The following is a 14550-nucleotide window of genomic DNA, read 5'->3' on the forward strand; positions in this document are numbered from 1 at the left end:
AGTACCAAGAAATTTCAGATTGGATAACTGCCTGATATAAAAATAAGTATGTTTCAAACATTTATTAAAAACAATAAATGTGAAATTTAAAACACGTAGATACTATGAAAAATAACCAAAAGAACAACACAACATTCAAAATATAGTCTCTGACATTTAAAAGACAATGGATGATCTATTATATTTGGTCAAGAATGAAGAGAGAAAAGATAGTGCCTTAATAATTTACAAGCTTCTCATACAAACTTGGTTCTGTTTCTCACATAAGATTCCAGAGTGAGGCCATTCAGTACTGACACAGCCTCACAGCTATCTGGAACTGAGCTGCTTTTCTTCCCATGATACTTATTCTTTTGCTTTCAATATGAAGTTCCCCGCCACCAATACACATTCCAAGCAAGGGAATGATGGAAGAGACAAAAAGAAGGATGGGGGAAAAGGATGTAGATATCCTTTAAGAAACTCTCCTGGAGGTACCTCCATTGCTGCCAAGAATCAAGTCACATGGCCATGTTTAGGTGCAGGGATTCTGAGATATTTATCCTGGGCAACTAAGAACCTAAATTCTGTGGTGATGGTGCATGGGTGTCTTGGGGAAGGAAATTCTATGGGGACTCAATCTGAGGGGGTGAGGGGAAGCAAATATTGTTTTAAAAAATTTTAAAAATGATAAATGTTAAAATAAAAAAAAGAATTAAAAAAAACCTAAATTCAAATTGAATTCAGTAGGTTTATAACTTTACACCTTGTCTCCAGACACAATTTATACTTATACATCTTAGAGACTTTAACCCTAATTGTACTCTTCTTGCCATACTTTTTATTGTTGGTCAACATTGTAGCTTCACTTTAAACTGAATTAGTAGCTAAAAGCAGGGGCTTTATTAGTAGAAGGAAAGGAGAATATATATGTTGTAGTAAATCAACTAGCTGTAAACAATTTATTAAAAAGAACTGGAAAGAGAAATCATGAACTAGAAGATAAATACATTGAAGTGATTTAAATGCAGTGGTTTCTGGAATACAAAATGTAGAAATCCTACATACATTTAATACATTTTCTCTCCAGGAGGAAATATACTTGCAAGAATATTTTCTTCACATTTTCAAGAATTAATAAAAGTCATGAATCTTCACAAATTCAAACATCAAGGGGAAATTGTAAAAAACACCAAGGAAATTAAACATATTACATCCTCCCAAAGTGAAAACTAGGCTAGCAACACCCTTCTCAATCATTAGTATAAAAAAATAGTAGGTGAATTCTTTAAAGTGATCCAAGACATTATTTGTTAACTTGGAATTCTACATGCATAAAGGCTGAGGACAAAAATTAAGGTATTTTTAGATGAAGATTTTACCACTAACAGTGGCTAAAAGTATTCACCAAATATTTATTTCTGGCAAAAGGAAATTGAATTTGGAAGAAAAGAACAATCTGAGGTAGGTAATGGGAGGTATGTGTAGGCTAGAATGCTAACATGGATAAATTTAAATAAACAGTATAAAATTGATGATGGCAAACCTGAAGGTAGTGAATTGAAGCGGTAATACTGACCAGCAATAAAAGGTAAGGTAAGAAGATTACAATTATGCTTAAAGTTTCTAAGATGCATAAGAATAGCTAGTGTCTGGCAGACAGGGTATAAAGTTCTAAACCACTACATCTAGCCTGTCCCCACTCTATGTTGTTAAGATTTCCAACTTAGCTCCTTCTGGCACCACATTATAGGTGACTTGCCTGGATCTTTACTTCTAAAGTTCCTGTCCATTTTCTTGCTGAGGGTAAAAAGATGGGGCAGAGGATTCCCGACTCCCTGCAAGGCCCTGCCAGTGAGTGCCCTGGCTGGTGAGACCCCAGACCAGTGTCAGGGACGATGCCAGAGCAGCCAGAGGACTCTCCACCTTGACCCCACCAACTGCTCACCCCCAGATAGCCAGAACTATCAACAATCTGCACTACCATCAAGCTGCATGCCCAGATCCTCTGAGGAAGGCCCTGGCAACTGTACCCACCACTTGATAAGCACCCAGAACAGTAGGCGAGGAAGGCCCACATCCAGCAGAAGCCCCATCTACAGCAGAGCAAACCCCAAATCAAATAATGGGGAGAAAGAAAAATGCAAATGGCCAAGCAAGTTCACTGAGGAACAACACACCACTGAAAAGAAAACCAATCTCCTGAACCTAATGCCAGAGACATGGATGAGTTTTTCTTCTTATCAGATAAAGAATTCAAAACTGCCATAAGAAAAGCAAAGAATTACAGCGAGAATGAAAAGATGATGGTGGTAGAGATAAAAAGAAGGACCAAAGGGGAATCTATTGGGAAGGAGTGTGCAATAGCCAGGCAACTGGTTAGAAATAAAACAAGGGAAAGGGAAGAGTTAAGGATGCACGAGGTCTTCAATGTGGACCCTGACAGTGGTCCCACCATCCAAAGTAAAACTTCTGTAGAAAAGAAAAAAGTTTAAGAGGTAGCTATAATTAGTATAAACTGTGTCTGAGACATCTAAAGGAATATAATCTATGATCACTTGAGATCTTTATCCTATATTTTGTAGGAAATCACTAGAGAGAGATTTTGGAGACATCCACATTAAAAAAATCATCCAGATTGCATCTTTCCATCTGAAATCCTGACCAAGAGCCTAGCATGTATTAAGTGTGAGGTATGAGGGGATGAATGAGGTTTCTCTGTAGGAAGAAGGTCAAAAAGAAGGTCAGAAGGTCATGGGCTAAGCCCTGGGTAAATGCACAGAGCCAGAAGTGGAGTTGAGAGATCAATAGCAGAGAATAATTAAAGGACTGGAAAAACACTGAGGGACAGACAACTTCATGAAGGGAGGGACAGAAGCTGATCCACAATGGGCAATGCAGCATAGGGGGCTGGGATTCTGGGAACTGAAGAAAGACCACTGGACATAGCACTTGAGACTTGATGACCTGGGTTGAGAACATCTGGCACAGGCATTATTCAATGGGATAAAGGAATATTTACTATAAGATAAAACAATGAATGTACTCTGAAATTTGGGGAAGACACTAAGAACAAAAAATAGGGTGTGGTAGCTAGAGATGAAGTTAATCCCCTGATCTTTTAAGCTAAGGTTACTTTGGCATGATTGAAAACATAGGCAAGAAACCTAACAAGTTCCCAAATCTCCTAATTTGCCATGCTTTCAAGGTCACGTTCCAGTAGCTTCAGACAGTTGTACAAGGTCCTGTGTTATCTCTGCCCAGACCAGCTGTATAATCTCACCTGCCCTTGTTTCCTTGAGCACCAACGATGCAAAGTTGTTTGCTACAAAACACATGCTCACCTCTCCAAGCTTTCCACTTAAAGCTGTTTATTCTAACTGACTTATTTCTTCTCTCTTCTCAGTCTGGCTAACTCCTACACATCCTTCAGAGTTCAATTCAAAGAAGACTTTTTACCAGCCCCTCACCTGAATCAGTGACCCCTCCCTGTGATGCCTACTTCATGTGTGATTTATTTATTGCATTAACTATCTTATGACCATTGACTCAACCACTAAACTATTGGTGAAGAGTTACTTATTTGTGTCACCCAGTACCTAGCATATAGTAATTGATCAATGAAGTTTTAATGAATGAAAGATTGCAGTGATAAATAAACAGAAAATCACGGGGCAGGAGAGGGACTAGGGGAAGAGGTTAATTCCTGATTTTAAGTACTTGTAATCACACTTCATACATGTAGAAAAATGGCCTCCGAATATGCAAATTGAGTTTCCAAACATGCAGAACTGATATAGCTATATCATTGACAATAGTCTGAAGAATGAGCTACAGTAGATGCTGTAGCTCTTGTTCTGATGCAGTGTCTGTAAGAGTAGAGAAGATACTTGCTCTTCCAGGGTGGACTATCACACATCCGAGGCAAGCTGACGTAGTTCAGATTTATCAGGGCCAAGTCATCAACTCTCCAGCAGTGTCATTCACAGGAAAGAGGATGTTTTCCTTATTTGCCATGAATGCTGGTTTTCCTGTTCAACCTGTTCTACTTACTTAAGATGAAACTGCTATCCTTACAGATGGAATCTCTCATTCTAACTGTCCAATGATTCAAAGATTCCAGGATGGATCATACAATAAGAAGGAAGATCCTGTCTAACAAACCTGATTTGGATAATATCCCTTTGCTTCTGCAACCCCACACTTTTCTGGTTCTCCTCCACCTGGACTTCTAGAATCTGAGACCTCCAAAATAGTCTTGATCCAAGTCTCTTGTGCAATTTTTGTGACTTCATCATCATCCAAGTTACTTCACTTGGAACTCAACTACTCAATGTCTCCACCAATCCAACTCTTGACTTTCTGTTTTACCCATTCATTCATTCATTCACTCATTCACCCAACACATATCCATTGAGGGTCTTCTATGTCCCAATTTCTGTTCTTTATTCTGAGGCTACTGCAATAAACAAGACAGACCATATTTGTTCCCTTAGTATATTTTACTGCAGAGGTCGGACCACATCTAATCCCTAGGATTTGACTCTCACCTCTGTATGACTTACTGCATGTATTATCTCAATATTCAGGGATTCTATATCTGCAGTTTCCTCCCCACATCCGCTATCATGGTCAAGTCTGGCAAGCACCTCATTCTCAGCGTGCCCTAAATTGAACTCACCTTCTTCCTCCCCACAGGAGTTCTTTCTCCTGACTTCTCGTTTTGCTAGTGGTGTCATCATTTCCCCATCAACAGGCACTAATCCTCAGAGAGCCACAATTGCCTCTACTTCCTCAGTCCCAACACATTAATCAGTTCTACTCTTCTTCTTTTTGGATAGATGCTTTTCATGTCTGCCATTTCCTTACACACTGCTGTATACTGAGTTCAGATCTTCATTTCAAATCTGTGCCACTGCACCTCTCACAGAGATTTAGAGTCCTGTGTTTTCTCCATTCCCTCCTCTAGAGTATCCTAATCATTGCTGCCTCACTACTTTTTTAAAAAAGATTTATTTATTTATGCATACAAGAGCTGGGGTTCAAGCCAGAGATGCCGGATGTGAGAGGGTTCACCAGAGACAGAGTGGGGAACAGAACAGGCAGATTGACTGAAATACAGTGCTGAGGGGAGCAGCGGGCGAGACGGGAGAGGTCTGTTGTGCCATGTGGGTAGCTCCCTGGCTGGGGATCGAACTCATGCTGCAGAGGCTGTGGACTGCTTCATAGAGTGGTACTTAACCCCTTGTACCACCAGGGAGGCCCACTGCCTCACCACTTTTAAGTCATGTCAGGAAGGTATTAATACTGTAGATATGCAATAGACCAAACTCTGTCTTTCTTGAGTACTTTCAAAATCATTTTCCTACCATCACATTCCGCAAATATGATAAAGTTTCAGCTCCTTGTTACATAATGCCATCCATGAGCTAGCCTCATCGCTCCTCTCAGCTGGCTTCTTATGGTCTATCTGCACCACCACCTCACTTTCAGATCTCTTTTCCCTCTGTCCAAACTTGAAACTACTCTCCTCCTTCTCATAGAGCTCGGTGTCCAGAGCATTGGTCTTAGAGTCAGACACTTCCAGTTCAAATCCCTGTTCTGCCAATCACGAGCCATGCAACCTTGAGCTGGCTGCCTAAGAACTCCACAGCTTAGTTTTCTTATCAAAAACTGCCTTGTGGGGGGGCCTCCCCGGTGGCGCAGCGGTTGAGCGCTGGCTTGCGAAGCTGCCCGCAGCCTCTGCAGCGCCGGTTCGATCCCCGGCTGCTCCCGGGCCACCAGAGGAGGGTCCCACATGGCGCGCAGACCTCTCCTGCCGCCCGCTGCTCCCCTCAGCAGTGTCCTTCGGTCCTTCTGCCTGCTCTGCTCCCCGCTCTGGCTCTGGTGAATTCTCTCACCCTCCCGCGCTTCTGACTGTACCCAGTGCATGTATAAACAAAACAAACAAAATAAATAAATAAATAAAAAATAAAAAAGCATGCCTCTATTAAAAAAAAAAAAAACTGCCTTGTGGGGGATTTGTGACAATTGAGGGAAATAATGCTCAGCTCATATATGAGCAGTCTCACTATCAAATCTGCATGCCAAACAACTAGAATTCCAAGCTACTTCCTAGTAGTGAGAGCCCCTATTGGGCCTGTGTAATTATGAGCACTTCTTAAACACCTGTGACTTGTGATGGCCAATAAGGCTGGAATACCCAACCATCTGATTTCCTGCTCTGGGTGATGCTTCCAACCATTTCTGCTGAGAGAACTTCCCTTAGAGAGGCCTTCCTTAATCCTTTCTAAAATCCCCAACTTACACCTTCATCCATATCTACACTTCATCTTCTTTCTTTTTAACATAGCACTTTTTTATATATGAAATTTTATTTGACTTTCTTGTTCACTTTCTTGTCTACCTCTGTCCCAGAAGGCAAGGACCATGTTGACAGGATCTTGGTCTCATTCCCCATCCTGTTCCAGCACCACAAACAACAGTGTCCATAAACTTGAGTGAATGCAAGAACAAATTAATCTATGCCTCGCCCAGATGTCTCCATCCTTCAGACCCAGCTCACATCCTCCCTCCCATGAAGCCTTGTGAACAACCCAGCCCACATCGTTTGCCTTCATTTGAATCCTGTAATAAACCCCATTTCCATTCAGACCCCCATAGACATGCCCATGCCATGTTTTGATCATGATGCTCCAGTATTTATGTGTGTTTGTATTTACTGTATGTATTATGTGATATAATTTCTTGTCTGTGATATTATCATTTATCCTTGTCTGGTTACTTCCCAGAATTCTCAAATCAGACCATAAACTCCTTGAGGTCAATCCATACTTTTTGTGCACTTCCTAGAATTACTTAACACCATATTTTATGTATGATTCACTGAAAAACATTCACTTACTTATTGACCCCTAATATGTACCTGGCAGTGTTCTAGATGCTATGAATAAAATGATAAATATAGCACAGTCCCTAAATAATCAGTTGGGCCACATCATTCAATTATCTCAGCACATAGATTAAGAAGAGGTGTCTCTTGGCCCTGTTGAAAGTCAAGGCCAGGTCAAGTCAAAGATTGCCACTGTTAGCGCATAGCTGCAGGTGGTCACCTAAACTCTCAACCTTTTCCAGACCTGTTAAACAGAGATGATACTTATCTTACAGAATTGTGAAAGGGATATGTGAAAGCACCTCATAAACTCTAAGTTTTATATAAATACATTTGTTGTAACAGCCACTGTAATAACACAGTTGAAGCTGAAACAAGAGCCATCAGGAGTAAAATACATCCAATAATGCTGTCACTGTCTTGCTAACAATACTGTGTTATTATTTAAGAATAACGAGAAACCTGATTTTGCCTGTCACAGTATACTGGGTTCATGTTGCCAAATTCCCCTCAGGCACAGCTTTCTGAAGAGTACTGCTTCCAGCTCAGGGGGCATGCCTGTGCCACCCAGAAGCTCTACCTGTTGTGCAGCAGCTGCTGCTGCTGAAATCAGAAGACTATGAGGCCATGAGTAGAGAGCATGCAAAATAGCATGGCCCATGCGAAATAGCATGGTTTCTATATCAAAACTATATCCTTAGAATGTCCAAATCTCTCTGATCAGATTATCCCTGAGGTGGCCAGCTTGGGGCCAGGGGCGTGAGCTGGTGGTACTGCCATCCCCATGGTCATTTGATAGCTATCAGTGTGCCTCCCGCTCAAGGGTGTTACTCTGTGTCTCTCTGTGAGTCACTGCCTTTCTTTCCCAAATCTCAGGCCTCAGCTTCTTGCCTAAGGGTCACCCCCATCTGCCTCTTCTGTGTCAGGCAATTTTCCCTTCCCACCTCAGCCCCTACCAGGTCCCTGGGTTTGTTTCAACACACATCACTGGTGGGAGAGGTAGGCCCACAGGTGACTTCATGTGTTTACATCCACACATCACCTCCCACTAGAGTCGCAGTATTCCAGAGATGGAAGTAGGGCCCCTCCCACCCAAGGCTGGACTGCCCTTCAAAAACCCCCTGGCAGGGTCATTCGGCCTCAGCTTTAAACACCCTGGATGAATCAATGGTGCATTTCTGACCTCGCCTCTGAGCAAATTCCTTTTGCTGGGTGGATGGCATGACAAAGCCTGCCGGACGTTGGGTCATTGATGAAGCAGCAGCCAAGAAGCCAAGCTCCAATTTTCTAAGAGCCTGGGTGTGTCTGCCAAGACCAAGTGCCCCTGCCCCTGGATGCTGTGATTTCTAAGGCTGAGGACTTGGCCTTGGAGTCCAGCAGACCCCAGTTTGAATCTCATCTCCCTCCCTCTCCACCTGGGGGCCTTCGACATTCACTAACTATAACTTTAGCCGAGTCAGTGAAACTCCCTGAAGCCCAGTGTTCTCAAATATATGTATATTTGGAAATCCATGTGTCTATTTTGAGACTGTTGTGAGGCTTAAATGGGATAATAACTGTAAAATTCTTAGCCTGGTGCCTGGAAAAAAGTAAGTGCCCAATAAAGGGAAGCTGTGGCTGCTATTATTATCACCGCTATTATTGCCTCTTTGCTTTTGAACCCAGTGGACACCATGGCAATGAAAATTATTCCTGTTTTCTCTTTCCTGAAATGAGTGGATGAGATCTGTACCTGCAGGCATGGGTTTCTGACCTACTGAGATGGCCCCCCCTCCTGCCACCACCACCTACAGAGAATGACATCCTGCATTGCTGGGCATGGCACCTCTCACCCTGCAGATCCCTGGAAGCCCTGGCTCCTGCTCATTCCGCTGCACTGATGAGGTCTGGAAGAGAGAGGGGGCCCAGCCTCCTGCAATGTCCAGCTGGAAAAGCTTCCTCAGCCAGCAAGGCAAGCAGTGAGTGGGTCAGCGATCCTCTACTGAGCAAGTGTCAGCTCTCCTGATTTCAAAACCCCAAGAGCTGCAGATCCAAAACTGGGCTTCATGGGCAGTGCATCAGGAGGAAAGTTCTAGGAGATTCTGAGGTCCCAAGTAGATCATTTAAGAGCTTAGCCTTGGAGTCAAGCATCCAGTCCTGTCCATCAGGTACCAGCTGGGTGACTTTAGCAAATTGCTTGGCCTCGGTTTCTCTTCTGTAAAATGGGGCAATACAGTACCTGCCTCACTGAGTCACTGAATTAAATGAGATGAACCATGTCAGGTTAAGTCCCTGACACTGCCTGGCTCCATATGTGACTTCTGGTATCTCAAGTAAATACCAGAGAGTCAGGCATGAATTTTCCTTTTCTGCCATTTACAATCATACCAAGCCTTGCTATGGGAGCAGAGAGAAAGGTAGTGGGTGGGGTAGCAGGACACGATACTAAAGACACGAATGAAAGAACCAGTAGGAAAGAGGATGTTCTCTGGAGGTAGAAGCTTTATTATGACATCTTCACAGAACAATCAAAGCAGTAGGCATTTTTTAGCACCTACTGTGTGCAAGCCCCTGCACAGTAGGATCCAACGTCCCACCATGGGTCTTGGGTTCCCCAGGAGGAATCTCACAGGGAGGTCAGGGATTTTCCTGGAGCTGAGAACAGAGTAGGTTTCTGAACATCCGAGCGCTCGTAGTTTTGCAGCAGGAGGGGGCGAATGCGGAGGGCCAAGAGGCCTGGGAGCATAGAAATGCAGGGTGGAGACACGAGGTGGGCGGGCAGGCAGGACCGGCAGCGCTGGGGCCCGGGGGGACACTCAGCAGCCGCAGCAGCCGGTGTTGCTGGTGCTCTGCGACCTCTGGCTGCCGCCCCCGCAGCAGGAGCAGCACCCACTGCGCTGCCGGCGGCGCCTCCGAGGGAAGCAGCAGCAGCCGGTGGAGCTGGAGCCGCAGCAGCCGCCGCTGCAGCAGCCGGAACTGGAGCCGCAGCAGCCCCTGCAGCAGGAGGACGAGGAGGGCGCCGGGGTGGGCGCTGGGGCGGGGCAGGACCCCGAGCCCTGGGAAGACCCCTTCGAAAAGCCCTTGGCTGAAGCCATGCTCTGCTGGGAGGACATTGCGGAGAACCTGGAAGAAAGGCAGCCTGTCACACTCAAGCGGACTTTTTTCTTTCTGACAATGGGGCTTGGAGCTTTTGACGTTTGAATTTGTGAGCAAGCGAATCTGGTTTAGTGCCAGGAAGGAAAAAGAGAACAACATAAAACAGCGTCTGCTTCCCAGGTGAAGGGAAGCAAATAAAAAAAACCCAAAGAGGTGTTTCCAATGAGTTGAAGAGGCATGGGGGGGGGGCGGGGGGCTGTCTCAGCAAAGAACCAGTTTTCCCTCTTCTCTGACTAGGATCAGGACTCCCAGTACTGGGCAGTGGCAAATGAGAATGTGGTGGCAACTGATGCCATGATTCAGTTCAAAATCTTCTGCTGGCTTTCCCCCTCCCCCATTTCACTGTGTCCCCAGAGCTACAGGTGATGCTGGCATAGTTATTAGCACTGTATAAAGAGCCCCTCAGTATTTTAGAAAGCCCCAAATCACACAGGCATCCCTGCTGCCTGGGTCTAAAGAATCCACAAGCACCAGTGCTTGTTCTGGTCTTTCTCTCCCTAGGCCTTTCATTCCCTACAACCATGAGGAAAAGAGTGATCAGAAGACAGAAAGGCATCCGAGCCCCGCGAGTCAGAGAACTGGTTCCACTTGCATCTGGGCCGTGGACTTGCCACGTAACCTCACAGGTCATCTCTCCCGTGGGCCTCCACCACCTCATCGGTATCAGGAGAAATGGGTTCACTTGAAACATGGGCCCTTTCCAGGGCTCCCCACACCCCACACCCCATCCACCTGGCTGTGTACTGCCCTCTCCTCCCTTCACTTCAACTCTTCCCAACCCCATCCAGGCCCTGCTTGGAGACTTACCAGACACTGGCTCCTCTAGAAGACTCACTCAGTGCTTCAACTGCAACGGGCTACCTGCAAGGCAGTGGACTGAGTAGTGACCAGCCAGAGAACCTTTTATAAGATTCTTCCTCACACTAGTACTTGGGAGGGGCCTGTTTCCCAACACACTGGCTCAGCTGACACTCACATCCCAGAGCCATTCATCACTCAGGTAGCACCGTAGGTGGTGCACGTGGGTATTCAAGTCACTCTAGAGAGGTGCCAGGATTGTTGTGGTGTGTTTACTTTCCAAACAGGACACTGTTCATAGCTAGGAGGCTACGTATGTTCCAAAAGAAGGCACTGTGTGAGGGGAGGGCTGGGCCCCCTTCTTGGGACCTGTTCTCTTTGTCCCTTTCTACAAAGTACACACACACACACACACACACACACACACACCCTTCCCCTGCTTGCACATGCATTCTGTAGAGTCATCTACTTGGTTCTCTTACTTATCCTGGTTTGCATCTCTCTGGCTCTTGGTCCTTGACTCCCAAGAGCAGACCACAGGCTGTGTGGAAAGCCTGCTGGGTCTCATCCAGATGCTTCAGGATGGGGGTGAATGAAGATGGTGGCTGGCTGCACTTGTAGGAATTCCAGTGTGATTTCTGTCATTGGAGATGGGAAGAAAAACCCAGCAAACCCAGTTATGGAGCCATTGAGACAAGAAACAGATTAGTTAGGTCACCATGTCCCTCTATACCCTGGTGGGGCTGGGAGGAGACCATGCAGGACATGGGGTTCAATTGCAAAATGCCAGGCTGGTCTGCTCATTACCCCACCCAGTCCCCCTTGGAAGACAGGTTGTCCCTAGGGCCACTGCCAAACGGGTGGAAGGGGTGAGTAGGGAGAGAAAGAGGAAGAAAGAAAGGAGAAAGGGAAGAGTTGGAAGAGTAGAGAGGAAAAAGAAAGAGAAAGGGGCCTCCCTGGTGGCACAGGCAGTTGAGCGCAGTGCTGTGAAGCTGTCCGCAGCCTCTGCAGCGCATGTTCCATCCCGGCTGGCGAGGGAGCTACCCACATGGTGCAGCAGACCTCTCCTGTCTCGCCCGCTGCTCCCCTCAACAGTGCTTTCGGTCCATCTGCCTGTTCTGCTCCCCACTCTGTCTCTGGTGGGTCCTCTCGCCCTCCTGCATATCTGGCCTATACCCCGGTTTTTGTATGCATGAATAAATAAATCTTTAAAAAAAAAAAAAAGAAAGAAAAGAGAGATTCTTTCCCAAGTCCAAAGTGTCTATGAAAAAAATGGTGTTTTTAGAATAAGGAACTTTTAAGAATTGAGGGAGACTTTGAAGGTCAGCTTGCTACAGAAATGCTTCTTAATGAACACAATTGCCCATGACCTTGAATGTGAGGTATAAGAGAAATCCAAGAGGGAAAATGCAAAATTTGATGGCAAGACCAGCTTTGGGTATAACTGAGCTGGGAGTGGCATGAGGGAACAGACAAGAAAAGTTAAGTCACAAAAATACCAGTTTCATTAAAGTGCCTTTAGAGCCTGATTAACAGGTTGTGTGCACCTAGAGATGAGGTCAATATTAGAAAAGGAAGTAATGACGTGACAAGGTGGAGGCAGGAGCTCTGGAGGTGATTTGGGCAGGCAGGTGCTCACTGTGTGGACAACGACAGCCTCAGTGTCACTCACTCCATGCCTCACTGTCAACTCTTATCAAAGAAAGGCCTAATAGCACTGCTGTGTAAAAGACTGATTCATAATTGTCGTTTCTGTTGTAATCTTTTGAGACTGTCCTGGAGGAATCAGCCTATTCCTAAAGGAAATAGAAACCCAACACAGGGACCAAAGTCCCCTGCTCCCACTCTCCACCCCTCACCTAACTCCCCACACACTAACCACAGGGAGGCAGTTTGGGGAGACAACTTTCTTGGTTCTATACTAAGACCTAAACTCGGGCTGTCAGGATTCAGGGAAAATGGGTTCAGGCATGTCATCCCCTCCTCCTAAACATGCCCATCTCCAGAAACTAACCCCCTCCAGTTCTCCTCTCTTTTCAGTTGAGCGAAGCACCTAGAAGTTTACAATAATTACAAAAGCAAAGGGTGTCCATTCATGGGAGCCCAGAATGAGCCCTCTAGTGATCTGATCTCCCCTAACTAGGAGAGAGTCATCTGCACACTCTCACCATGGTTGAAGGAAACCCTGCCAGAGATCTCATCTCTGTGACCTTCCTGGACACCGCCATGCTCCTCTCTGAAAACCCAGTCCCAACTCTGCTCATGCGAAGCTTGAGTCAGGGTCCTGGTCTCAGACACAATCCTTCCTCCAAGCTCAGCTCAAGTTCCAGCATTCAGAGCATGAAAGAGAACACTGTTTCCCAGGGGTCTAAGTCCCTTCAGGTCCAAAATCTGCCTCCCAAGTGATGTTTGAAGTGTTCTCTCGCATTTGATAGAAGGGAAGAGAGAAGGGCTTGACGCAAGGCGTGAGGAGGGGGAGAGAGTATCAAAACAATCAGGGGACAGTGACTTCGGGTTTAAAAAGCTTTATTGTTATAGAGAAGACAGCTTCTCTGAACTCCAGCACCAAGTCCTCCAAAGAGCTGTGTCCAAGGGGGTGAATCAGGCCAGTGAACACCAGAGGTTAAACCTCTAGGCCTCACAGGGCATTGAACAGGCGGGAAGTAGGGGAAACTCAAAGCTGTTGGGAAGCCTACCCCCTGGCAACAGAGGGAAGGCTCAGCCCGCAGGTCTTCAGCACTTTTGCTCCTCCAGGGCTGCTCCTCAGTGTTCCTCATGGCCCAGGTCAGCAGCCAGAGCCCCCAGAGCAGCAGCTGGAGCCCCCAGAGCAGCAACCAGAGCCCCCAGAGCCACAGCTGGAGCCCCCAGAACCACAGCTGGAGCCCCCAGAACCACAGCTGGAGCCTCCAGACCTCTTGCCACTCCCGTTGCCGCTCCCACTGCCACTGCCACAGCAGTTGGAGCTCTGGTGTCGGTGTCGAAGAGATCGGCGAGGCCTGTGGTGGCTCAGGCAGCAGCCTCCACCCCCAGAGCTGCAGCAACCCCCTCCCCCAGAGTTGCAGCAGCCCCCACCTCCAGAGCTGCAACAGGAGACTGAAGGTGGACAGGGGGATGGGCATTTGGGGGTGGCTTTGGGAGGACACTTGGGGGGGCACTTGGGTGGGGGCTGGCATTGTTTCTGACTCTGCTGGCAGGACATCTTAGCAGGAGCTGAATGAAGCTGAAAGACAATACAGAAATTTTAAGTCCAGCTAACCCGATATTACTCCCTTACATTTAAAGCTGAACTGTGAATTCACAAGGTTTCATCCTTATGATTATCATATTTTTAAAACTCAATCTGCTAGCATCAGTTACCAAGAATCATGCAAAACGTTTCAACCAACCTAGGGAATTCCATAACTCTGAATGGATTTCTTGCAACTTCAAAAAAGATACCAATCTCTCTTTCCCTAACTTCCAGCAAAACCCTCCCATCCAAATCTTTTTTTTTTTTTCCCTTGTCTTTGTCATGATTGTCCTCAGCCTCTACCCAGGACTTCCCTCTGTTACCAGCCGCCAGTACCAAGAGTCCCTCCTGGTCCTTGAGATGCAATCTACCTGGTTCAGGCACAGGAACAGATCACGAAGGAGGCAGGTGGACTGGGGCACTTTTAGAGCGTCCACCTTTTATAGGACTCAGCTGTGATCTGGCATTGGGCAGTGCAGACCATGCACAGAATGCCAATAGCATCTTTCACAAAGGG

At 46.1% G+C, this 14550-nt stretch overlaps 2 protein-coding genes across 2 annotated transcripts in view; both read right to left on the bottom strand.

The window, feature by feature from the left end:
• LOC311177947 (late cornified envelope protein 2A-like) overlaps positions 1–14003 on the bottom strand; it is a gene marked incomplete at both ends in the record, with an annotated part of 137830 nt that extends 123827 nt beyond the window's left edge. The window contains one exon of the mRNA XM_084244227.1: positions 13745–14003. Coding sequence (XP_084100353.1) covers positions 13745–14003 — 259 coding nt within the window. The remainder of the gene's footprint in view (positions 1–13744) is intronic.
• Positions 9667–9963, bottom strand: CRCT1 (cysteine rich C-terminal 1; the record flags this gene model as incomplete). The annotated part of the gene is made up of 1 exon (XM_084242828.1): positions 9667–9963. The coding sequence occupies one exon, from the start codon at positions 9961–9963 to the stop codon at positions 9667–9669; it is 297 nt and encodes a 98-aa protein (XP_084098954.1).
• Positions 14004–14550: the final 547 nt, after the last annotated feature.

This window comes from Talpa europaea, assembly GCF_964194135.1.
Source record: "Talpa europaea genome assembly, chromosome: 9".
Classification (NCBI taxonomy): domain Eukaryota; kingdom Metazoa; phylum Chordata; class Mammalia; order Eulipotyphla; family Talpidae; genus Talpa; species Talpa europaea.